The sequence below is a fragment of the Pomacea canaliculata genome, linkage group LG4, assembly GCF_003073045.1.
Source record: "Pomacea canaliculata isolate SZHN2017 linkage group LG4, ASM307304v1, whole genome shotgun sequence".
NCBI lineage: Eukaryota > Metazoa > Mollusca > Gastropoda > Architaenioglossa > Ampullariidae > Pomacea > Pomacea canaliculata.
In genome coordinates this window covers 29,984,422-30,010,703 of record NC_037593.1, presented here as the reverse complement: position 1 = coordinate 30,010,703, position 26,282 = coordinate 29,984,422, and the positions used below count along the sequence as shown (strand labels likewise).

The window sequence follows — 26,282 nt, the reverse complement described above, 5'->3', positions numbered from 1 at the left end:
TCACAAGGGCTGGCATTCGTACTGGACGACACACAGCGGTCGCCTACAGGTGTGAACAGGTGTGAACAGCCACACGGGCTGACGTTCGCACCGGGAGACACAGCAGCCTCAGGTCAGGATGTGGAGGGCTGTGGGGGATAATTTATCGTGATGTCAGGGGCTGTCAGTTTCAGTTGACCAATCTGATTCAATCTGAACGTTCTCTCTCTCGGTAAGGTAAATGGATCATTCGTCCTTTCCGCGATAGAACCACCTGTAAGGAGTACTACAGGCAAGCGTATAATTATAGCCACCCTTTAGTCATGCTATGACTTGACCCACTTCATTACTTACACGTCACTTTAGTACTCACGTGACCTGTCCCCTTCTGTAACTGTGCAAGCGAAATATACATTTAGACTTCCCATTAACTCAGCACAATATTAAAACATGCGCGGGGATGATTGTACAAACGAAAATCGTGATTAACAAATTAAAGCTAATTGCCAGCTATTTCAATCCCTTTGTGCGAATGCATCTCCCACACAGGAGCAGCCAAACCTCATCAGATTTTTGTTAAAGTACCTAATATGATTAATCATCATGCATGAAAATTCATTTCACACCTGACATTAACAACCAACAGTCGCTAACCATCCACAACTTATTTGACTCAATACGAAGATCACCTTCATAGTGGTTTGAGAGTATAGCTAGGCTTGATGATAGAATTATATTATTTTCCAACATTCAATGCACACTGTTATCACTAAAATATTTCAGGATGACGATGGTGGCCTGAAAACTAACGAATCACTGAACCGTTGACTACATTGGTCTGACAACTTCTTAAAAAAACAAAACACACAAATTCGAACAACTTGTGAACATGTTATATTTAGGGCTATTTTATTTTTACTATTCTACTAAGCTAAGAATAAAACGCTTAATAAGTAGTTTAAATTAATCCAGCCAGACATTTCTAACATTTTAAAAATATAATGTATTGCTTTCGGCTGTACCTCTACTATAAAATATATTCATTGTCTATTACACTGTAAATATTTTATCCTCCCGTTATTTTAGTAGATGCCCAAACAACTTGAAGTATTATGATTTTCTGAACACAAACAACAAACAAGAAGTTATTGACAATCTGGCACACTTCATGTGTGTCACACTGAAAAAAAAATAGGTGAAATAATTTATGTACCGTAACAGTTTTAGGTTTTATTTTTAATAAACAAGTTGTTTGTTTTTGTTCCAAGTTAAAGGACTCGGTGTGGCTGTGATCTATCACTAAGTAACTCTCATCTCAATGGCGTCAGTCCCACAACTGGCAACCAAATGGTGCCACACAAACGGCACTCCACCGTTCTCCTTCTGTACCCTACATACTCTCCGACACTTCCTCCTTCAGGAAAAAAAAAAGCATGTCCCCACTCTCCCCCCTACACACACGTCACGTATTCCCCAATACAAAGAATATAAAAACGGGAAGAAAGAGCTGAGGGTTCATGGAGCAGATGCACAAAAATGAAAACACCCATCTCCCGCCCCCAAACAGCAGCATCAGCATCACGAGAAGGAAGCCAGGTTACACCTCAGCTCACCCCTCACCCACAGAGAACCTCTCTCGTGTATCAAGCTGGTATAACGGGCCCCGACAGACGATGTCCGCGGCGAGCAGACGACTAGCGACGTTGGCAGGCGAGCGATGAGCCCCAGATACCTGGCCCTGCACGAGCGGTGCAGCTGCGGCTGGCTGTGGGTTTATCGCCGGCCAGCATCTGACGTGGCTGTCAGTCTCCGCGGGGCAGCACCAGGACGCACGGCACGCAGAATGTGGCGGCACCAAGCTCGCCATCGCTCCAGCGGCAGGCAGGCACACGGAGTGCGGCGGGGCCACTCTAAGAACAAGCAGAGAGTGCAGACCCACTCTCACCCACCCCACCAACCTCCGCCACACTCTTTTAACCACAAAGCCCAACGACTCCGACATACGTCATCCGGTTCTGGGGTTAAAAACCGTTGGAGTGAAATACCGACAGCAGTCGTCATCAGTTCTGCTGAGTAGCACCTTCACAGACTACTGCACGTTGGCGCCTTAAGCTTCTGAGGATGATTGTAAGCATCAAATAATAATTAATTATTGTTTATGGGCTGCGTGAAAAATTCATGAATCGACCACACTTACGATATTATAAAACTGCTTTGGTAAATTAGACAACTCTCGTGTGCTTTATTACCCAGGCAGTCTTTATCAGACAGTGTTCGGATAGCAAAAAATAAATAAATATTCATCCCTTGCCAATTAAAAGTTTGCCAAAGACAAACACTAAATCCCATAAAGTAAGAACTGACCTTTGCACGAACTTGTTAGCAAAGGGAAGATATACATTTCTAATTTCATTTCAAACAAAATTGGATTTGGGTAATTTGTTTTCCAAGTTTTTATTCTGAGTGGCTGTGGTAAAGGACAAGGGGCCGACATCAAAATACACCTGACACGTGTTACGAAGTAAGTTCATCAGGAAAATGATGCAGTGCATCAAACCTCGGAGCTTATTAGCTGACCTGTCTTCTTCACGGTTTTCAACTCAAACATTTTCCTTTTTCACACTTTGTGAAGCAGTAGTGCTCGGCGCACAGAGACCCCAACACAGTCAACACCCTGCTTCTTCATCTTTGTTTTTTTTTTGAACATAAATAAAATAAGCATAATTTAAAAACACATTAAAATGCACTAAAAACGGTCAAATAATGTTTTTTCTTAGGTCTCGGGATTTTAATACATATAACTCAAAACATAAAAGTGTGAGGGACATTGATGACAAGGTTTTTAATAGCTAGAGAGTGCCTCTCACATTTTTATATTTTGAGTGCAATCATCCCAAGGAAGGAACTATTGAATGTTTAAATTTGTTATCTATTATTTTCGTTTTACTTTGTGACTTAGTTCCCTTCTTAAAGGCCGAATAAGTGGAGCTAATTTATAGTTTAGTAGCACTAGCACAACAGTTACATATCTCGGTTAATTCAGCCTTTAAATTCACAAGCAAAATTTAAGAAAAAAATATTTTACTACTTGCGGACTGCTGGAGACGACTTAATATTGCACTGTCACCGGAAATGAGTAACTGGTGAAAATTTCAGACCTCTAGGACATGAGAAGTAGGTAAAAACTCGAGTACTAAATTCGACTGAATATATACATAGTGAGTTAAATAAAAGTGTGTAAAAACAATATTTTTAAGGATATGTTTGCAGTACGACAATGAATACAATGAGGATACTTTCACTGAATGGATTGGAAAATGATAAAAACGCATTTTAAAAAAGAGAGATCTTGAAAAACTTTGACAAACTGCCATCATCATAATTAGGTCTGATGTCAGCATTCCCCCTTATGTTATGATTGGATACTCCTTTCACTTCCTCTTGTGTGTTTTTATGGAACAATTTGATGTAATGTAAAAATATATTAAGTATGAAAATGAAAAATCAAACAAAAAAAAAAGTGTTACTGACTGACCTGTCTCTGTCGATCTGTGGCGGTTGTGAGTGGTACTCAGACAGAAGGGAGGGGCGGCGCTTGACCTGCAGAACCTCGGCCTCACGTAGTCGCGCGTCCCGCGGCTCCAGGTACTCCCGCCGCTGTTCCGCCTGCTGCTGCAACAAGCAAACACAACGACTGCAACAACACTGACCTCCAGCATACACCAGTCGCCGACAATACATTTCCCACACGGAACACAAGGGTCATCTTTTCACCGTCCACAGGACATTTCACACACCAGGATTTTCATTACTAAAGTCAAACAGCTAGAATGGAGGACTACGACACGACATGCGTTTACCCGCTTCATTTGCCGCTTTTACTTTCTCTAAAAAAAAAAAAAAAAAAATCAGATACCCATTGCTGCTGAGTGGACAAAAAGGTGGGAAGGAAGGGCAGTCATTGAACCGGCAAGTTCTAGCACAAAGGTCGAGCCTACTGACCACCAGCTGATGACATTAATGAAAAATGCAACAATTATTAAAGAATAAACAACAGTACAGGATTGCTCGTGTTCAAGCCATCAGAACTCTTGGGGTCAAATATACGAAGCGGGACAGCGGCCACATCCGGGACAAGCTGACAGAAAACTGAAGGGCACGAAGCAAGCGCCATCAGGTTTTCTCTCATCTCAGACGTCAACAGAGACGATGAAATGTCAATGGTTTTATGTCTTAGCGCTTTCCCACCAATGACACTGGTTTTTGTTTTAGTGTTGTTGTTGTTGGTTGTTTTTTTTTTTACCCCGGCTTGACCATTGTCCCACTTCGTGTATGTCGGTCTTTACAGTTTCTAAAATATTATTTGTTGACAATAAACCAACGACTCGATACAATCAATCGAAACAGTTACCATCTCTCTGACGAGTTCCTGTATGCAACAATCCCCCACCCAATCTTAAAACTGCACGTTCCAATACATTAAAATCGTCTTCAACATGCCATCAAACACTGGCGCACAACGACAATGGACATGGCAAACATGACAGCCACCTTGCTCACCGCACACGACAAACAATCTCATGCAGTCACAGAGGATGCAGTCGGCATGCTAAGCAGTCTTGCTCACCAAACAAACAAACAAACAATCACACTGACATGTCCAGCACTAGTGGCTCTAGCAGCCAAACACCGCGCGAAGTGAGAACCTACAAGAAGAACATCATTGGCCTCGCAGATCTTGCGCATGAAGTTGCCCATCTAGCGCGCAGGGGTTGTGGGTGAAGAAGCTGCTCCCTCCTCTTCCTCCTCTGTCCTTCACCTCGCTCTGCTGCCACCAGCAGCCGCCCAGCTGCCCTTCCGCGCATACGCACGTGCCTGGCTCCTTCCGGCGCGTGCTGTGACGTCTCCATACGTAACTCCTTTACGTGTACATCGCGAGACCCGCCCTCTGTCCCCCGCCCAACAAACGGGTGGGGACGAGGCTGAAAGGCAGCACGACACACACAAACACACCAAGAGCAGTAGCAGCAACAACAAGAAATCTTTCACGTCCAGGGGTAGAAAACAGTTCACTTCAGACGGCGTCCCACACAAGCAGCCGTGTCCTCGTAGCTGTGCGCGACGTCCCCACCCAGGGTGCACATAACGCACGGCGCTTCCGCCAGGTCACACCACGTGACCAAGAAATGCACGTACAGCCCAGGTGATCCCGAGTCTGAGGATCTCTCTCTCTCACTTGTTGCCTCGGGAGATCAAGCCTCAGTCACGTGAAGAGGAAACGCTGACCCGGGGTCCACTATCCGCCAGGTGGTGAGCGCTGACTTGTCTGAGAACCTCGACGACGACCGCCACGCTTACAAACGCCTCCCAGCAACTTGGCACCGCTGCTTCCGCCTTGACCTGCCCTGACCTGCAAGATTTGCACACCCACCCCTTACCCAATGACACGTGCATTCAAACACGCCTAACAGACTGTCATTGCGACATATCCTTACCTACCGATAAGCTAGGATGTGGGAAGCTACCAGGGGACGAGACAGAAAACTCAGTGCTTTGTCTCCACCCACCTAAGGTCTTGGTCCTCAGCCAGCAAGTCAACCGCCATTAAAAAAATTATTATTTAGTAAGGGTGTTAGCCTTTTGACAATCTAACTGAAAAGCCTCGTTTTCATTCTATTTTATTACCATATCATAAACATATCTCACTATATCTAGAACTGCATTAATCGGTAACACTAACTCATAACAGGCTTCACATGCTAGTATTTTAGTTCAAATCTCACTCTATTACAATCTCTGAAGCCATGTCACTAAAGTAGTCTTTGTAAATCATGCGATCAGCACATACCACCGTCTACACGGTCGCTACTTTTATGTTTCATTTATTGACTTGTTTATTTATTTTGTAATTGGATGCTAGGTGACAAAACGGCTGTCGCAACCTATTCATTAACCATATTCAAAGAAAACACAAAAATATTTTTAGAAATATCTCCCCCTACAACAGCACTAAGAAAATACCAAATACCATTACTGGAACATTACACCATTAACCGAGTTAACGACTATCAAGCAGGAGAAGGAGACTAATGAAGACTGCCAAACATCTGCTGGCTAGGCTCACTAGCTGCTGACCATTAGTTTTCTATCTACATACTTGCAGTGCTCAAAGTGCGGCGGTTAGCCCTGTTAACAAACATACACCAAGCACAGCCCTAGCCTGGCAAGCTCTCTGTACCCACATGGCGCTGTTTGCCGGGGTACACAACGCTATTCATGCGGCAAGCGCTTGCGAACACAACTGCCTGTCGTGGAGAAAACACACACGGACTTCTCCACACCAGTGCGAGACATTAATAATTTGTTTTTAATGCACTGAAATCTGATTCTCATCCCTTTACAAGGGGTAGGGGGGCGGCGGGTGAGGCTGACGGAGGGAGAGTAAAGCCGGATGGTTACATAATAATCAGGGGTATGTTCAGCTCCCCTCCCTTGAAACGTGATCGTCAATCGTCTGTATATTCTACTTTTTGAGGGTGGGGAGGGCTTACCGACACTACTGACAACACTGTAAAGTAGTGGAGTCCTTCGTCACGTATTCTCGCAGTTAAGTTCCAGCCAAATGACACAATTTGTTCTTATCTTGTGGCACCCACACCCCCCCCACACACACACACTATATTGTTATTACCTACACGTATTGCCATAAACCGACATTCTCAGGTCGCTTAGTTTTAAAGGCGGGGGACGCCCTCCATCGTCTGTTGTTTTCTGGTCACCAACAGATGGTCACGGAGCTGCTCAACACGGGCAGGCGGGACACTTGTGAGAAACAAGTTTATGTTTATGTGGATTGTGGCATGGAAACAAAGCGGACCCAAACAACAAACTTAATCTGTAACCCGACCTCTTGACCCCGGCACCATGAGTACCCACACTTGTCATGCAGCTCTGCACGTTCTCTAACGCCTTTACCTCACGGCACTCAAAGTAGCACGAGTCTGTCAACAATTACTAGTATGGAGAACCTCCGAGTGTGCTTTTATCGCCTTTTATTCCGATTTTCCAACATTAACCCCTTGCATGTCATTTAAGACCTATAGAAAAAACAAAAAACAACAAAACAACAAAACAAAAAAAAAAACCACTATTAAACGGACCACTCGGAGATTCGAAAGGAAATCTGTGTTTTAGAAACTTTTTCTGCTGAGTGTAGCTTCTCGACTTAGTGAACATATAAATTATTGAATATTTGTCAAATATTGAATATCATGTGACGGAGTCTTTGATGTATTATTTCTCTATGCAATCGCCTTTGTTTGGTTAACATATTTAAATATATCCACTGGGTAGTTCGAGGTGACTCTTTAAGCAATCAAGAATCTGGCGTTAATGAATACAACTACTCGTCCTACTACCACATCATCATTACTACCAATTCACAAAGTTAATTTTCATTAAAGTTTCTCTTTAAAAATGACAGCGAAACACATCTCAATACCACCATAACAAAAACTCCTCTACCTCCGCAAACACATAATGCAATCAGTTTTTGACTGGTTAAGTTACAAACATTACTGTTTGTTAACACGCGAACACCAGTCTTAGTTTCGTCACTCGCTTCAACAACCAACATTCTAACCCTAAGGACAGCTTTGAGCACCGTATCGGGGTGGACGGGTAGGTAAAAAATAAAACCTACTTGGAGCTGCTAAGTACTGGATTTACCACATGTCCTCCAGATCGCTTTATACTTCTGGCTTGCCACAAGGCTCAAACATGAGGATGATAAATAAAAGCGCAATGAGGGCTACTCACATCAGCTTGTTCTCGTGTAAGGCGCCATCTAGCGTGTCCTACCCAGTCGTAATTAATTTATTCACAAGGACAGGTCTGTGGGGCTGCTTTAGTACAGACAACCAAGAAGAAAAAAAAACAACAACACGTGTTCGCAAGCGCTGTCATATAAATAATGTTGTGTACTCCAAAAACTATTGAATTCATAACGCGAATCCCGGTATTAAGACAGAAATTCCCAGAACACGGGGTAATTCCGGAATACAAGCAATAAGTCAGATACCCATCTCATCAAGCCTGTACGAAAAGTAAATGCACAGAGCAACACTTCTGGTGTTCATTTTCGACACTATATCAACAGGTGAACAAAGTGGAATAAAGGGAGGAGGAGGGGTAAAAACAAGAAAACGAACTTGCCCCAAGTGCGCGAGCGCACACACATTCACAAACACACACACGCGCAGGTGCGTGTGCAGACTGCCTATATACTCCTGGGTACGAACTCGTCGATGTTGTTACACAATTTCACACCACTGGGTCTGGACACGACGACCATGCACAGCTGCACACTGAGACTGTCGCTGCATCCTACAGGAAAACCACCGACAGCACTGCGCACCCTGCGCGACGGCCAGGCGCAGTTGAGGAAGCGATGCGTGTCGCTGACTGGCTGCAGTGCTCCGCTAGGGGCTGGCGGTTCCGCTCCACCGGTGCGCCAGGGATTTGTAGCGAGATGTAAGTGGCGTCGAGAGGGGATTAACGTCCAGCGGCGAGATAAACCCGCGGCAGCAGCTGGTACACGCGTTGACGACTGGGCAGGACGATCACACACACACAGAGTTCGAGCCTTGCGCCGCTGCCGTCTCCACTAGCCGCATCCGTCGCTGCTGGCCCATACGCTATCTACCACTACTGCCGCCACGCAGGTGCGAACCCCCGACTACGCCGGGTTGACTGCGAGAAGTGGCAGGAACACCAACCACGCTAACTCCGCTCTCTCCCTCCTTCTCACCCCCTAACCCTAAGAACCACCACCCCCACCCCAACACCCTTCTACTACCACGGGCTCTTCGTACTGAAAGGTGGAGCGTTAGGCAGCTGTATCTTCCTCATCTTCACTCACTCCCCCAGTAACCACAGTGGTGATGGAGGGAGGGAAGAAGTGGTACGTACTATCAGGGGGTGGTGGGGAAGGGGTACAGTCTCGTTGTACGCGGCCAACATGAATGATGAAGGCACGCCGCACTTTGTAGGCGAGTCAAGTCAGGACACCAACACGGAGGGCAGGACGAACTGAGGCGGACGCCAGTGGTGGTGGTGGTGGCTGCAGGAGGACACGGAGTTGGAGGAAGAGGAGGGGAGAAAGGAGGTAAGGACTGGAAGGGGGCGGAGCGATCAGAAAAAAGAAACTGATAATCCATCGCAGCACGTAAGATGATGGGGGATGACGAGGCAGGCGAGGAAAAAGGAGACCAAAGTATAGGAAGAACACTTAGTGGTGGATGAGGTGGAGTGTGGGGGGTTTGCATCGCACATACCATAAAGCACGCATGTGATGTTTTGATATTTTAGAGGAAGCAAGTACCTTCATCCTTCAACACGCACACGCATGAACGCAAGCAAAAAATCCGTAATTCTGTTGCACTTGTTTTCCGAGGGGAAAATCTGTTAATAAATGACATCACTCGTTGTGTACTAATAACGTGGTTTTTATTTCTAGGGATTGAATTTGTAAACATACATTGGACTGGACTGGTGGAGGAGAGAGAACTGATAAGCCCATAGGTCACATGTTATGCTGTCAGCTCCAGCTCCCCCACCCCACCTACCCACCATTATCACTAATAAGGTTTGGTCCCCACCGCTCCAATCCCCCACCTTTCCCCACTTCATCCCCTGAGCACGCACATAGTGGAAAGGACATAACGACACTAAGGGCAAGAAGCAGCCAGGAGTGCAGGGAGTTGAGGACCAGGACTACTAATGACGAAGCCACAGGGAGGCTGGGGGTGGGCACCAACCGCCATGCACTTGCTGGTCGGCACGAGAGCAGCGCGCGAGATCTTTGTGACGAGCACACGAAGGTTAATGAACGGGGGGGGGGGGGGGGGTGGCGGTCCTCGGGTACCTGTAACGCTTCACGTGAGGCAACACAAGCCACGCACCACGCGCACCCAATGTAGGAGGATGCACAGCACGCGACTCGCTCTCTCGCATCCCTTCATCCCTCGCTCATCGCCATCCTCTCCAATTACGACCTAGCCTAACATCGCTCTCAGCAGAAGAGGTCGCAACTGCCTCGGATTTTTGTGTGTGTGTGCCACTGGCAACATCTTTAAAGAAAATAAACATTGAAAATAAAGATGCTCAGAAGCAAAACAATCTCCCCCCTCAATTTAAAAAAAAAAGTATTCGACATTCCGTAGTTGTCAGGAATATTCAAAATTTCTGCCAACTTTGGTAGGATTCGGACAAACTATAATTTTATTGATAGCATAAACTACACACACTCATTCTCTCTCTGCTTTCTAAGAGTTCCAACACCACTAAATAGAAGAATTTTGACATCCAACACCTAGTAGCACTGATACATACCGTACATACATCCCCCACACCCCGTTTTTCAATGTTCCCCCGCCTGCGTTAGTTTATTTTTTAACATACAAGAGACAGGAAAACGAGGTGGCGGTGCGGGCAGAAGTGTAAGAGATCGGGGACGGAACCAGTAAGCTAGACTTCATTACCAGTTTCACTCAAAAGGTTCTATTCATCGATCGTCACCTCTAGAAGAGGAGATCAAACAGAAACTGTGAGCGCGGCATGTTGGCGGGAGGGGTGAGTGAGAGAGGGCAGGGGGGTCGCCAGCTCAGGATCGCGCCCCAGCTCCGGCCTTTTTACAAGCACTTTTTTTTTTCTCTCGTCCTCCCTCAGCACACGCGTTTCATTCAACAGTTCCTCCCAACAATAACCTTTGGCAATAAGGCGGATGAAAGGTACGATTTAAAACGCAAACAATGGGGGCTGGGCACGAGGGAAGTAGGGAGCTAACTCGCGGCAGCCGGAGTTCGCGCACCCAAATCAGTGGCTGTGCTTTTCTTTGAGGACCTTACACCACAGAATGCATTACAGGGGCTTACCTCGGGAACCTAGTTGTGCACGCACACACACACATGCACACGAGCAAGAGAACCCTTCCTTCTCCCCCTGCCCCCCTACCTGCAGGGCCCAATTACAAGAATCAACTCGAGCTGCTTTCTGCTTTCCCTAGCATGCACCTCACGATATCCAAAGGCATTTGTTTCGACATCAGTGTGAACATTCTTACCGCCTGTGAGAGATTACATGGAACAGCTTTTCTCTCTGCCTAGATGATTTTTTTTCTTCTTCTTATAATTCGAAGAGAAAAGAGAGTAAACAATTGACAGAAAGGTAATTTTCCTCAGCAGCAAACTTCATCTCCTGCTGCCCCGTTTCTCCTCCGCCCCACCCTTCTATCGACATTGTTTTACTGTGAACAAAATGAAGTTTATTCAGAGTAAATGAAACATCCACTCTCTGTACCTTGTGTCGTATGCCGCAGTCCTCAGTGACACTACCTTTAAACCTGAAAGGGGGGAGGGTGCGGATTTTTAGATATAAAGGTAAATAAAATTTTTAAATCCGTGCAGTTTCCTTTCCAGCACTGAGAGCATTTTTATGTTTCGTCCTCCCGGGGATGCACACACCAGTCAGTTGGACACCCGTGTCACGCACCTGACTCCCCGGGCTGACCCAGCTTGGGATGGGAAAAATATGGCTGTCAAGAGGAAAGGAGGTGGTCACTGCTCTCATAAAATCTAGCTTGTAACTTTACATTTCCTCAGCTGTTACAAACTGTTTTTTAAAGCAAAGAAGTGCAGTAAATATGTAACGGCAGAGGTGTTTTTTTTTCACGTTCACGATTGTCGGAAAAAAATAATCACACCGAAATTTCTTATAAACACCAGCCCGCTTTACCAGGTCGCTCATCAACTGATCCTACACGAGACAAATTTTCTATGAAATTCCAATTAACGAAATGAGAATTTAAGAAAACAAAAAGTGTTCGTGTTCACTGCAATATCGTTCTATGCATGCTAACAGGCATCTCGTGTTTCGTTCATCAGCTCCTCCTTCTCCATTACTGCGCTGCCTCTCCACTCCGCAAGCCCTCACCCCTCAACACTCACCCCTGCTTTAATCCAGCTGTGCCGTAATGGCAGGGCCCTCCAAAGGTGAAATAGGTGTGCACGAGTTGATCTCGAAGGCCGGAAGCAGGTAAAACAGCAACCTCCCAATTTCTCGCCAACAGGGAAGGAGGAAGGGGGACGCCCTCATCACCTCCGGACCTTACCTTCCCGCTCTCATTCCACACACCCCACCCCCTCTAGCGAAGATGCACCCCGATCGCTGGGAACTGCACTAAAGACACTGCGTGAAACGCCCGGGTCCTCAAACACTTTTGCCGACAGGTTGACGGCGGACAGTTGCAGAAGGGGGCTGGCAACCGTCCTCCCCTTCCCCCTCCTCAGTCGCTGCGTTTGCTTCATGTCAAACTAACGACCAGTTTTATCGGTGCGATGTGAGTGCCTACTGACGGGGGTCTCGGCTCGGGGCGCCTCGGGCGCAAGGAAGGCCTCCCGGCGTGCAGCGCGCTGGGTGGGCCCGTGTGTTTTCTCGCCCTCTTGCGTGGCGAGTGGAGGCTGGTGATGGACCGTTTCTACCTCTCTGACGGAGGATCGTGCGTGTTTGTGTGTCCAGTCCATCAGTCTCCCATTACCCACCCAAACGTCCCACATTCACACAAAAACCCACTCATCACATATACCTAGTCAAACCAGCGTGTGCGCACGCATCTGTATGAGAGAGAGAGAAAGAGCAAGAAGAAACAAAAATCCAGTTTGCGAACTTTTCCCATGACAAGTTACTATGGCAACCTGCCAGTGTCTCCGTCATCGTACACCTCCTCCCTGCAGGTTTCAATGAAAAGATTTCTCGTCGTCAGCGATGCCGTTGCTGTGGCAAAACACCAGGTACACCCTGGAAGGAAGTCGAGCTGAAAAGGGTAGGAGTAGTGATGCCGGCTCCCTGCTGAGGATGTTTTTCTCCGGTAGTTTCCCGAAGACCTGATCCCTGCCGTGCCTGTAATCACTGAGTAGCGAAGCCAGCACTGTGATACACCAAGATGAAAGATTGTTTGGTCGCTGCGCTAAGGTCGACGAGCACGCAACGTGCTGATCGAAAAATGGAAGTCGCCTTTCAGGTCTGGGCTGTTCTTTAGTTCCACGCACTTTGTGGTGAGCTGCCGGTCGTCTGCTCTCGTGTTCAGCTGCCGACCTTCTCGCTCTGCTCCTCGTCGAAAACCGGGAAAAGGATGGAAGGCGGGGGTGGGAGCACCGGACGCTGTGGAAAGTGAGGCGAGCGCTAGCGACCACCACACCCTGCTCCTTGAGGGAAATAGTTTATAACTACATCTGCACTCCATTTTTTTTTAATCTTCGCCCAATAGCAACAGCCCTTTGCAAGCTCATGGAAGCCACAACAGTTGATATACATTAAAGACCGACCTCCTAGGTGTTCGCCTCGGCGCGAGTTCACACCTAATCCCAAGGGTAGCATTGCCGATGTTCTGTGATTACGGCGACTGGCGGAAACATTGGTCTGCCATTCTCAGAACCTGCACCGCAGTGTGTCGCATGCGCCTCCAACGCGGGAGAGGCGGCATCTTTAAAGTTGAAGTTGAAGTGAAGCCTACGGCATCCATGACGAAAGCAGGACAGAGACTATCGGTTTGACCTGCCTTTCCCAAACAGAGAAGCAGGCACGGGCAGACATCGTCTGAGGGTAGAAAGTTGACTGCAAACTTTGCTGAAAAAAAAGGTGGTTCATCGTGTCCAAAAGATGTTTATGCTGCGCCCCATCCGTCTCCTTGTGCAAGCTTTATAATATATATATAATCTGCATAATACCAAAGAATCATCCCCCCCACACACTACCCCATGGTGCGGGACCCTCGCTCAAGAACTAGTCTAAAGGTACGACCTCGGTATTGACACCTGGGTCCACCCATGACTACAGATAACAAATATTGATGTCTGTTAAACCAGTTTTACTCCAGACACCTTAATCCGAGTCGCGACATCGTGCACCAGGCATGCACGCATGGTTGGGGTGGAAAGGAGAGTGCATGGGGTGGCTTCAGGGCAGGTTCACCAAAAAGCGGTTTAGGAGAAGAAACTGGACAAAGGAGGGGAGGTAAGAGGCACAGGAAGCTTGATGGTAGTAGTAAAAAAAACAAAACTGATGTCAAGGTGGCTGCACCTGTTTACTTGCTGCTCTAGCATGCCCCTCGACCTCTTGACTGCGACCCCCAGGGGTGGCATCCGGGCATGCGCACGAGCAAGAGTGGCCGCACATCCCGCCACGTGAATGCAGCATCTGTGTCGCGGCTGCTGCTGGCGGTTGACGGCAATCGCTCTACGTCAGCACCGCCTGCGGTCCGCCGGTCCGTCAGCACGTCCTCCACACAACGCAGCTCTTCAGGATTCTCACGGGCTTGTGAAGCAGGTCCTACGTGTGTGCCCGCCACCGTGTGTGTGTGTGGGTGGAATGGGTGTGAGCGGTTGTGAGTTATTTCAACAAAACGATCTCAGCTTTCTTTCCAGATGATTTTTGCAAACACTCGCTGCGCACGCCGCAACAGGACATTTCCGCCACGTGCCGGCGACTACCTCCTGCGCGTGAAGTTCATACCCGCGTGTTTTGTCAATTTATCTGCTGCTGTCTTCACTGACAACCCATAACCATAGCTGATTTCGGGTTACTTGCTTTGTTTTATGCAACTGACCAGAATTCACAATTGTTCAGCCATAGTTTTTGCTGTTATTTTACTGTTTGTAGACTGCACTAACTCTGTTTGTCGTCTTCACACAATGACAAGTTTCTCGAACTAAAAGTAAACTACTTAACAATACAGCAGACCTTTGTAATAAAGCATTCAAAACTGACGAAAAGTTTCTTCTTGTTTTTTTTTATCAAAACAAAACTCGAATGAGCGTAAAAAATTCACGAGAAACTTAAAATCGGAACTGATTCTAGTCAGTATAATGCGATTAAATAACATTTAGTTTTATTGTTTTGTTTTTGTTTGTTTGTTTTTTGAAGGGTGGGGTGTTTGGAAGTCGTCGCGCAGTCTAGAGTTAGAAAACGCTCCAGTGTTGTTTTTACCGCCCCACCCACACATCCAAAATAATTATTGTCCAGCTCATGATACTCTCCACTTTGCTTTGGACTTTTGTTTTGTAAATAGGTGTCGTTTAAGATATTTCTCGTTTATCCACGGTCTTTTTGACAGCATGGCTGAAGGTGTGACTCCACTGTAGCGCAGCGTCGAAAATAGATGCTTGATGCACGGGAGGCAACTACATTAACTATTTTGAGCACTCGTGTATTGTCTCCCTTTGCACAAGCACCTGCGTGTGTGCACGTGCATCACTAGTTTCCAGCGTCATTCCTACCCTTCCCTCCACCCTACTTTCCTCCCCCCACCGAAAAACAATCTTCATCCTTACATAATTTCCTTAAAAGTAAAAATTAATTTGGAAAACTACAAACACCACCATAAGGATGAAGGTTAAGGCTCAATGAAACAACTTTGCATAAGAAGTATTTTCATCTCATTTGACCTTTTGGTATCTAGCACACTACACTCATCTATCTCCTCCGTCCCCTCTTCTCCGTCTCAGGCTTACATTTAAAGAACTTTACTTCAGGGAAAATTGCAACAACTACAATGCAGAGAGACAAAGAAAATTTCTGATTAAAAAAAAAAAAAATCATAAAAGCCAAATCAATTATCCTGTGCACGCGAGGTGCCAGATCTCTGCCAGTGACTGATCTGAAAACTGCTGGAAGCAATATGACACGGAAATCTGAAAAAAGTAAAAACAGAGGAGAGAGAGAAAAAAGAAACCTCTGGAAATCAGCTCAGACCAAAAGTGACAGCGGGACCTAATCCCCACAGACCTCATATTCTGCAAGCCTTCACTTCAATCAGGTAGCTGCTTTTTGGATCAGCCATATATGAAGACTGATAAGCTGCCTACAACATTCTATTTTAGTTTTTTTCTTTTTTTAAAGGAAGCAGCGCATTTGGAATCTAACGGGTGAAGGACTCGACAGCAATAATGGATGAGATGTCAGCAGGAACAAAAGGACAGGATGACTGCTGCATTTGTGATGATTTCGATTGCAATAAGTAATGATACAAGGGAAAAAAAGCGAACTGTGGAAGAGCTGACAGGATAAGACACAAAAAGGCGACACCAGGAAACAGAAAAAGAGGAGATTGGGCTAAATGGCTAGGAGCTGTCTACTGCCTCGTTTGTTTTGAGGTAAGCACATAACTTGTGAGATGGTATTTTCCTGTGTTTTTCAATTTACAATCAAACCACTAAATATTACCATATTCCTTCAAAATTTTCAATTGAAGAAGAACGAGCCAAATAATTTTATTTTAAATACCATGAACAGAAGATCTAGAACCACATTTGCAAAAAGCAAACAATTACACAAGCATAACCAAAGGCATGCTGCATGACACTTCCATTTCCATTTCCAATTTTAAACACTTTTAGGCCTCAAATCTATTTAGTTAAAAAAGCTTTCTAAACCACATCAAAGCATGATGAATGACAGAATTTTAGAACTTTACCAACGAAAACTGTTTTATCTACTTAGATAATACTGTTTAAAAATGTCCACTCCCATCAGCACATGTAATGTAAAACTGAAAGGCTGAGTATAATAACATCAGAATATCAAAACTGAAGCACACTGATACTTTCTGGTAACTGGGGGAAAAATCTCTCCTTAGCAGCAGACGATGCAAAGAGAGAGAGAGAATAAAGGATTACCCATTCTGGAGGCAGCCCCCATTTTCCAGACAAGTAAATCAGTCATATGTTGCATGCACAATTTCATTTATTTAACAACCAGAAAGAGAAAATGGCAGACAATGATCTAAAAATAAAATAAATGGCACGCAATAAATATAACTAAGAAATCCTTTAAAAATTAAGGATATCAAACAAAAATAAAAATCTTGTAAGATCAAAGAATTCATAGGGAAAGCAAGAAAATTATTAAAAACATAGATATTTTGTCAATAAAATAATTATTTGTATATCAAAAGTAAATCAAAGAGGAAAATAAAAACATCAAAAAAAGCTTGACACAGTCAGGTAACAGCGAAACTGGATCTCTTTTTCAATTGCTACTTATTGGAATGTTATTTCATTTGCTATTTCTAGGTGTATTGCTTCAAACTGCAACAGGCCTTTTTGTTTCTTTACCTGTCTCTTGCCATTACCTCTGGCGATCATGTGTTTTTTCATACAATGAAAGCAAAAGTTGCTTAGTGGTACCAACAGCCAATCAAAATGCACCCCACATTTCTTAAACAAAATCATGTAACAGCGAAATTAAAAGCTGTATTAACCCAATCTGTCTGCTACACTAAGCCTGTCTCTTTAAAACTTTAATGCATTGAGACACGAAGTGGGAGGAGATGTTTGAGAGAAAAAGGTATGAAAATTATTCCCTTGAGAAAGTACTGAGAATGTCTTCAGCATCTCACCCGTCCCTGACACCGCCACCCCTTCCTGCCATGGCTCCACCAGTGACGTGCGTCTCACCACGTATCACGTTACCTGCTCTCGGGCAACTCTCGCACCACACACACACCCGCCAATGCCAGCAGTTCACGCAATCGAACGCTTTTCGACCTACGCCCTTTGTGGATGAACACTCGCCAGCAGACATTTGATTGTATCGATTGCGCTGTTATGACAAGCAGGCCCGCTCACATACACACCAGACAAAAAGAAAATAGTTAACCTTCAGACTAAGCAGCCTGCCTCATCCAAGCGAGATAAATCCTGATGCCCCTTCTATAAACAGCCGCGGCAGCATGCCAGAGTCGACGGGCCGAAATAAAGTGGGGCGTGACATTTCAACACACACACACGCACACACAGACTTTCAACAAACCAAGTAGCAGTTTCAAAGAATGAGAGAACAATAAAGGAAAAAGAGTGGAATAGTGGAAGAACAAAACACAAAAGAAAAGGATGAGTTAGCATCTTTAGTTGTGTGTAAGGGATCTCATCACAACGTAACTAGTGTTTATAATCTGGTCAAATCCCTCTTCCCTTCTTACTCCATTTCCCATGACAAACCAGTGATGTCTTCAGCCACTTCCCGACCACTTCGGATGCAGGTCCCAGGTCAGGGACAAATCCCAAACAATTCCATAAACAACTTCACTCCAAAACGAATTTGTCGCAGAAGCCATATTAAAATAAAAAGTCGGGGTTAGGGCGCTGATGCACTTTGCGCAATGTGAAAACTAAAAATAGATGGGAGTTGCAAGGACATCTTCATCGCCAAACTTTGTTTTCCTTTCCCTGCTGTCGATGTCTAATAGTGGGAGAGAAAGATAGGCAAGACCCACCCATCAGGTGTGGCAGCTCTCACACGTTCGATGCCACCAATAAACTGTTTTTAAAAAAGCTCTTGCATGCGCGGCAATTACTACAAACATTATTGCCTTCAATGTGTCACTGCCATACTCTAAATCAACATATTTCCCCTCCAACTGAAGACTTTACTCATCTATTCTCTTTTAGCTGTTTGAACGAACAAAGTGTGAGTAGCGGTGTTCACACATGGATCTTCTCCACATGGCGAGCTATTATGGCCTGTTGTTTAGTTTAGTCCATGCTACTCCCCGAGGAGCATACGGCCGCAATGGCCTGGTGACCTGTTGACCTAGCATTAAAAGAATGTCGTCCGATCTGAGAGCAAGAGCTTAGAAAAGATGTCCGACAGTCCTACTGGACTGCTAGCAGATGATTTTTTTTCCAGGTAACTGCTAAAACGAGGCATGAGACGACAAAGCTTCCGGTTTAGTCACATTCTTTGTTACAGCTCGCCGAAACTAACAGCGGATCACTTCGCAAGAGGTTAAGCGTTGGTCTTGGCAGACAGCAATCCACCTATACACATCCATGGTATAACAGAGTTATAAGCGCGTTAGCCAAAGTTTGTGTATTTATCAAAAAATTATTCTTTCAACCTTCACAAGAAACCGGTTTAGTTTTTCTAAGAAATAAAATCAGGATTGAATGAAAGAAAAAGAATTTTAAAAACCCACTATGGCTATGATATTTACAAGCCCCTGAATATAGAAAATATTTACTCGCCCCGCTTAGGCGACAACAGAATAATAATGTTTCATAGAGAGAATGTTTCAGATCACAGCTCTTCGGACACTGTCCATTTCCTTTCCTCATTTCCGTTCACAAAAATAATAACTGATAAAAAGGTCACAATAATGTGAGCGGAAGTGCAGACCAAATAAGTTAAAAGGTATCTCAAATGCCAACACTTTATGAGCAGAGTTCATTGATTCGACTTCATCCTTTGCCAGTTGACTCAGCGGCTGACAAGGCTCACCATTAAGCCAGTGTTGAATGGGGCTGAGAAAGTCCTGCGTAAAACGAAATACTCCTTCATGTTTGCAACCCAGTTCTTCCTTCCTCTGTCCTACGTGTCCAAGGAATCCTTAAATTCTTCTCCCCATATCGACAAGCAAAGTCCATGACCCACATCTGTATGACTTACTGTATGATAACAGCTTTGCTACTGGCGGTCAGTCTCCTTTGAGACTTGTTCAGTCCTGTCCGCGGTCCCGTTGGTTTTATCGCTAAAGAAACTGAATGTGAAAGTTGTTCACACATCCTCCTCCCCTTACTCACTTCCCTCCGATGTCTACATCCAGAAAGACTGAGCACGTACTTATGTGCTGCGTGCACCGTATGTGGTCCTCCTCACAAAAAAAAGCACTCAACTCTGCGAAGCTGCTTTGTCTTTGTGCCAAAGTAATCACCATCAGGAAGTTGTGAAATGCATGTCCTAATTTGCTCTGACCCAGTGGAAACGGAAATGATTGTATTTAAAAACAAAATGGGTGCAAAAGTCATTAAATGGGTTCATAACACGAGAATTGGAAGAGCATAAGCCCCGTAAACGACATTATCTCAGTCTACCGCATCTATTACCAGTGTCAATGAAATGTAGGTTTGACATTTCCCAATAACGCAGCCACGCTTGCTGTACACACGACCGGCGCCATTTTAATAGGAACGACCAACGTTCAGTTTTTCAAGGAGGGGGGGGGTGGTGAGTAATCAAACAAATAATACAAAATGTTGTTTTCTTATGCGTTCCTGACACTCTCTTGGCACCTGAGAATGCATATTAGGACTTGCTCTTAAGTTTTCGGCTTTTACTTTCACATACCCGGTGTGCATGAGAGGTTTTAAAAATAAGTCGTAAGTCACCGGTCTAAAACGATTATTTAGACCAAACTTAGCAAAGTCGACTTGTACCTGGGATCAGCAATTTAAGGCTTACTTTCCAGATCTTATTATAATTGCCAAGAAAGGGAACAAAATCACCCGAAGGAAAAAACACCCTCAACGGTTACGCCCAGCGAGCAGGTGTTATGTACAGGTTTCCGGAGGCGAGAACTGAACCATTAGCTTCTCACTGCAGTGGTGACAATTGAGTGTCTTACTAATTTACTCTTGATTTGTGTATGTGCACTGAATCATATTAGGATAAAGATTACATAATTAGCCTTATAAAACGTTATTTAAAAAAAAGTAAAACAATAAAACAAGTTTGGCGTCCTTGCAGGATCATGCTAAGTACACCATGTTATTAATTCGGATTGTTTTAATTCTCGTTTTTTATAGGATGTGTACATGGTAGGTTTTGAAAAATGGTGCGCCGACAGAGCTCACAGGATGAAACTGTTCATAAAAGATGTTCATATTGCCCTAGAAGCAATGACAGGAAAGTCGATACAGTCTGCTTTGAATGCAAACATTTTGTCTGTGAGACACATGAAGACTAGATCAACTGTGATATGTGCTAAGGGCTGTAGTGATGGCAACACATGAATCTGTACCATTTATTTTGGTGAAATGAAATGATTGTTTTTTATATGAATACTGTACTGTTACTGGTTGTAAAAATGTAGACACACGTTTTATTAGCTAACCATTGTTAAAATAAACAAAATATTTGATTCTAACGAACCTTGCAACACCAGAAACCCCAAAAACCTAATTCGAGTAATCTACCGCAACAAACAGTTGAGAAATATGATAAATAAACGATGGGTCGTCCGAGGACCCCAGGTCGGTAAACAAGTTTGGCGAGGTAGGCTTGGTAGGTTAAAGGTTAACCACCATACTACTGTGTCACAATAACGCAAGCCTGGACGTTCTAGCAAAACACCTCCATTATAGCCCCTCTTTTCGCAGAACCCCTCCCCCCTACCCTTGTCTTCGCCACCAACCCCCTAACCCTATCCGAAAGAGCTAACAGGGAAACACGATCTCCCCCGAAAACTGAGAGGTAATGAAAACGCAGCCGCTGTGCAGCGATCGATGGCAGTGCATTTCTGCCGTCTGCCGCAATGCTGGACATTTCCTTATTTTCGCCTCATCGCGCCGCGTACTGATAGCCAGCACAATAATCACCGACCCTCCCAACCCTCCTGTTCACCTCACACACACACACAGCATCTATAGTGACTGCCGCCTGCTCATGTCCCCCAGTTCCTTTCCCCCACCCCCGATCTCCCTTACCCCTAGTCCCGCCCTTCCTGCTCTTGTCTTCTTTCATTTTTCTCATTCCGTGCGTCCTTTTTCTGACTCTTTGCTTTGTTGTTTCTTACTCGATTCGTGCGCCAACACTGTGACAAATGGGGGAAGACTGAAGGCGGAGGGGGAAGGGGTGAGAGGATCGCTGAGGGCGAGAATCAGGTGGTCGACAGCCGGGTCTCAGGCTGCAACCTGTCCGCCAAACGTAGTGGACTTGCACATACAAACACACAAAGCACACACACACACAGACGCATGGCGGACAAGGAGTGACTCACGGTGTGGTAGCGGTCGCGGACGTACATGCCGTAGTGAGCAGTGGAGGACAGGTAGCGAGCCTGGTCACCGCCTGCAGGAGATGCAGCAGCAGCAGCCGCAGCCGCCGCGGCGTAGGCCGGGTAGTGGCCCTGAGTGTGCTGCACGTGAGGCGAGGGCGGGCGACCGCGCTTGTAGGGGGAGCTGGCATCGTGTGGCGGTCCCCCTAGACCCCTGCAACAAACAAAAAAACAAAATATGAAACAGGCAAATAATAAAGACAGGCTAAGTGCGCAATAAGCAGCATGCCCGGAGTGATTAGTCTGGAGACCTCCCAGACAGTCTCAACAAAGAAAGAAAAAAAAGGTAATAATCGTAAAGACAGACTGGGTGCCCAAGCTTAATTATCTAGTTCTTCGCTAGGGCCGTCTGTCCGCTGAAACACTCCAGCGACTGCGAACAAAAGCTCAAATATACACGGCAGACAAATTACAAGCCAGCAGATAATCAACTCCCTGGCGGAGAATAACGAGGAGATAAAAGTAGCCGATGGAATTCTACCATCTTTACATTCTTTGGCGGTGTTAACACAAACATGCACGCGCGCGCACACACACAATTTGCAATGAATGTTAGGTGGTCTAAATTTTAGGTAAACATTAGCATCTCAGAGCAAACAACAACAGTCCCAGTTGTCTCACTTTCTACAAGTGAGCAGGCATTTTTAATTACACTTTTAATTGCTCATATTACTTCTCAAGACAGCAACCCAATAGTTTAAAAAACAACAACATGTTATCCCCCGAACTTTTACAGTTCCCATAGCAATAAGTGCAGAGTTCGGCCTCTCCAAAGAGGAATAACGAAACTGGATGATTTAAACCTCTGAGTGCCATCTGAATTTCCTTCACAAGCGCAGACTGCGAAATAATTAGGGATCTGTCAAAGCAATGCAACCGAATCCATGCCTTTCATTGCATTACCCTAGGTCAAAGTGCTGCCGAGGGCTGGATGGTCTCCAACACACACACAACTGACCGCTTTTGTGTCGGGGGAAAATATTTGAAAGCGCGTGCAATTGGGCGCATTGAGTGGGCGTGGAGTAAGTAACAAACACGCGACACACACAAACCAGACAAAGATCACGTGTGATGAGGGAATCGATGCTCAATTACACCAAAGAAGCAAATGCTAACAACTGTTTCACTTTCATTGATAGGTGGAGTCTACATTCGTCGTGCCTACCAGCATCACAGCGGGAGGATGCAGGCGAGTTAGTGCCAGCAGCACCGACATGTACCCAACCTTACCCTGCAATCACTGCGTATCTCAGCATCAACAATGTTGACTCTCCAACTTTGATGTATGTTGTGTGCAATGCTGGGTGCGAGTTTAAAAGCCGCTAGTGCCGAGGTCACGAAAGAATCAGCGCTCTATCTTCATTATTTCCTCTTGAGCAAAACATCTCCGAAAAAAAAAAAAAGCTGTTTGAATGGCAAGTGCATAACGATTACATAATAAACTTTCAGGGTAGTAAAAAAAAAAAACGAACGCGCATGCGCAATCACACACACAAATACTGAGAGAAAGATATACAGAGATAAAGATACAAAGAGAGAGATACAGAGACAGAAATTAAACTCTTTCTGCCCGTCTGTAACTGGAGTACCCATGAAGCTAACAAACATGCCTCTACATTAAGGACAACACCACAACAACAGCTTTTATCTCGCACATTGCCCCCGCCAAGTAGCCCCCACCCACGCGGACATGAGCGAGACCTTTGTTTGCATTCTGTGACCTCCACTCCGAAGAAGTAGGACATGAAATCTCGTGTCGACCAAAATAAGCCTTCATTTGTCGAAAGGATATCATTACAAGCGGCGCCCATGCGTCAGAAATCAAATCTTCCCGATGTTCCCACTCCATCCAGCTTCTCCCTCAGCGCCGCTAATCGAACCGTCTACCGTCACTCCCAGACCCACCGAGCCCCTCCTCCCCACCCCACACCCGTCTACCCTTCCCTTGGGCCACATCCCTTCCCCTCCCAAGGACAACCAGCACGATGTGAGTGCAATAAGAAACAAATCCACTCTCTGCAATGACCAAAGCAAAGAAACGACTTTTTAGTAGTCGGAAAAAGGTTGGTTTTTTTCTTTCTTTCGCTTGTCTTCCATTCATACTTCCCCTGCCACCGCTACTACCCACAGCGAAACCCTTTTCTCCTGAAATTAATGCCTTCCTTCCATCTCTTCTCGTAAAATCCATTACAAGGCTCAGCTTCCAGACATGAAGCTCATAACCAGACGTCCGCCACTGACATTTCTCTATTACAGCGATCGCTGGTCAAAGATTACGAGCTTCTCCATAATATATATATAATGCAAAAAAAAAAAAAAAAAATCCCGCAAAAGCCATTCTCAACGAGGGTCAATGATTCGCCTGAGGTAAAATTTAAAAAGAGAGAGAACACGATGGAGATCGGTACGGGTGAAGGGGGATGATGATCGTGCGGAAGGGTGGATGTCGCTAATGAACCTGTTTTCTTTTTTTCTTTATATCCTCCGCTGTTTAATACCACGAGCGGTGTGCGCTCTCGCGTAGTCAACAGCGGGTTCGTGGAGTATGTCTGAACCATTTCTTTTGCCCTTTTCTCCTCGGCAAAGTACCGCCATAAACCGTCGTCGTCTGCGCCCAATGTTCCAGTCTCGTGTATTTTCGTCTCCGGTGACAGCAGCCAATCAAACTTGTCCAGCTCTGCAACCTCGTGGGCAACAGAATGTTCCGACTGCAATGGAGGGCTAGTCCTTCTATTACCTCATTTTACAATAATTTTTGTTGTTTCCAAGCACTAACTGATACGTGGCGGGGAAAATATAAGCATCAATTACAAGCTGAAAAAAGCTCCCCAAATAAACGCTAATGTGATCCGTCGTTGAACAAGAGAAGAGACGACTGGCTTCACTCCTGGGCAAAAAAATAAACAATTAAAAAAATTAAATTAAAAAAAAAGCAAAATTGATGATGACAAGACAACAACTAGTGACGCATACTAAAGTTTTTTTTTTTTACCTACCACTCAGCATCTGAATCAACACGAACTATTTGCGTCTAGGAGATAGCTATCCATTACATTCCTGCAGCTCCGGCTTTAAGAGCAGAAGGTTAGAGGTGGCGCATGAAGAAAATATAGTCACATTTGAACTGAATGATTCAGGCCGCCCAACCCACAGGGGAAAGTGGAAACACAGATACACACTCACGCCTAAACTTTGCCAAACAACGCAAAATGTTCAAAATACATGTTCTCGAAGATATTTACGCTGGCACTCGGCTTATCTATTGAAATATTTATATTTTTAATTTGTAATATTATGGCGATCAGTAGTTTAACTATTGTTAATTTTGGCAATCAAGCTCTGTCTTTGATGTCTTTAATGTCTTTGATGTAAGCCCAACTATATTTGTTCTTGTGTGAAGTTGTTTAAAAAAAATTAACACTATTTTCCTTAAAGTTAACTGTTAAAAAAATGCTCCCTAGAACATGAAAGTCAAACATCCCTATATTTTAGGAGGGGGGCGGGAATTGGTGTTTTACGCCGTGCCAGCAACTAAGGCTATATTACGGCAAGGCAGCCAGCCCTGTAAACAGATGCCACGTGCAGAAAAAGAACAGCGTGCCCGAGACGAGAAATGAACTCTGGGCAGCCAACCTTCACTGTATTGGTGACAGGCGCTAAACGTTGCGCCATCGGACCGCTCCTATATTTTAGGAGGGTGGTCAAACTTCAACCACTTCTCTAAAGTTACAAAAGAGACTAGCTCTACATAACAACGCAACAATATGTGACCGAGACAACTATGACCCATACAATAGTACTCTCTGACACGCCTTAACCTCTACACGTGACCAAGACACACCCAGCCTCACACAACGTGACCCAGACACACCCAGCCCCACCTATATTCACTAAAACACACCACGCATTAAAAACAAAAGACTACAAGAACAATAAGGCCGATATTTCACACACGTCCTTGTTCTATTTTTTAGCTTCCGCAAAGAGGTTTGGGGAAGGAGGGGTGTGATGAAAACGACCACACAATAAAGGAAACAGAAACAACATACAGGTAAGCATATTTCAAAAGAATAAGAAGAAAGAGGAGGAAAAGGAATGATTAAGGACAAGTGGCAGAGTTACGTTCGTGCGTAATGGGATGTTGATAAAAGTACATGTATATGGGATGGTGGGGTGGCTGTTAACCCAGTCAAGGCCTTGTCACGGTGAGTTGATGGTGTACGTGGTAGGGGAAACGGTTTGACCAAGATTTACAAGTCAGTTGCCATAGATGTGATTTTCGCAAGGAATGACCAACCCTACTCGCTGTTTTCTCGGTGTCCTCCCTCTTTTGCCCAGTAGGCAAACACCATGCGACATGGCACACCAGGACTTACAGCCGCCATCTTTCGTGTAAACAGTAATTAAATCTTTATTA

At 45.1% G+C, this 26,282-nt stretch overlaps 1 protein-coding gene across 11 annotated transcripts in view; it reads right to left on the bottom strand.

Annotated features, from left to right (window-relative positions):
* LOC112562006 (nuclear receptor corepressor 2-like) overlaps positions 1-26,282 on the bottom strand; it is an 81,152-nt gene that overhangs the window by 40,890 nt on the left and 13,980 nt on the right. For 8 of the 11 annotated variants that reach the window (XM_025234942.1, XM_025234945.1, XM_025234941.1 and 5 more), the window contains exons 2-3: positions 21,809-22,019; positions 3,515-3,651 (exon numbers count right to left, since the gene is read on the bottom strand). In XM_025234942.1, coding sequence (XP_025090727.1) covers positions 3,515-3,651; positions 21,809-22,019 — 348 coding nt within the window. Of the gene's footprint in view, positions 1-3,514; positions 3,652-4,689; positions 5,992-21,808; positions 22,020-26,282 lie in introns of those variants that run through there. The other 3 variants (XM_025234935.1, XM_025234943.1, XM_025234944.1) reach the window with 3 other exon arrangements.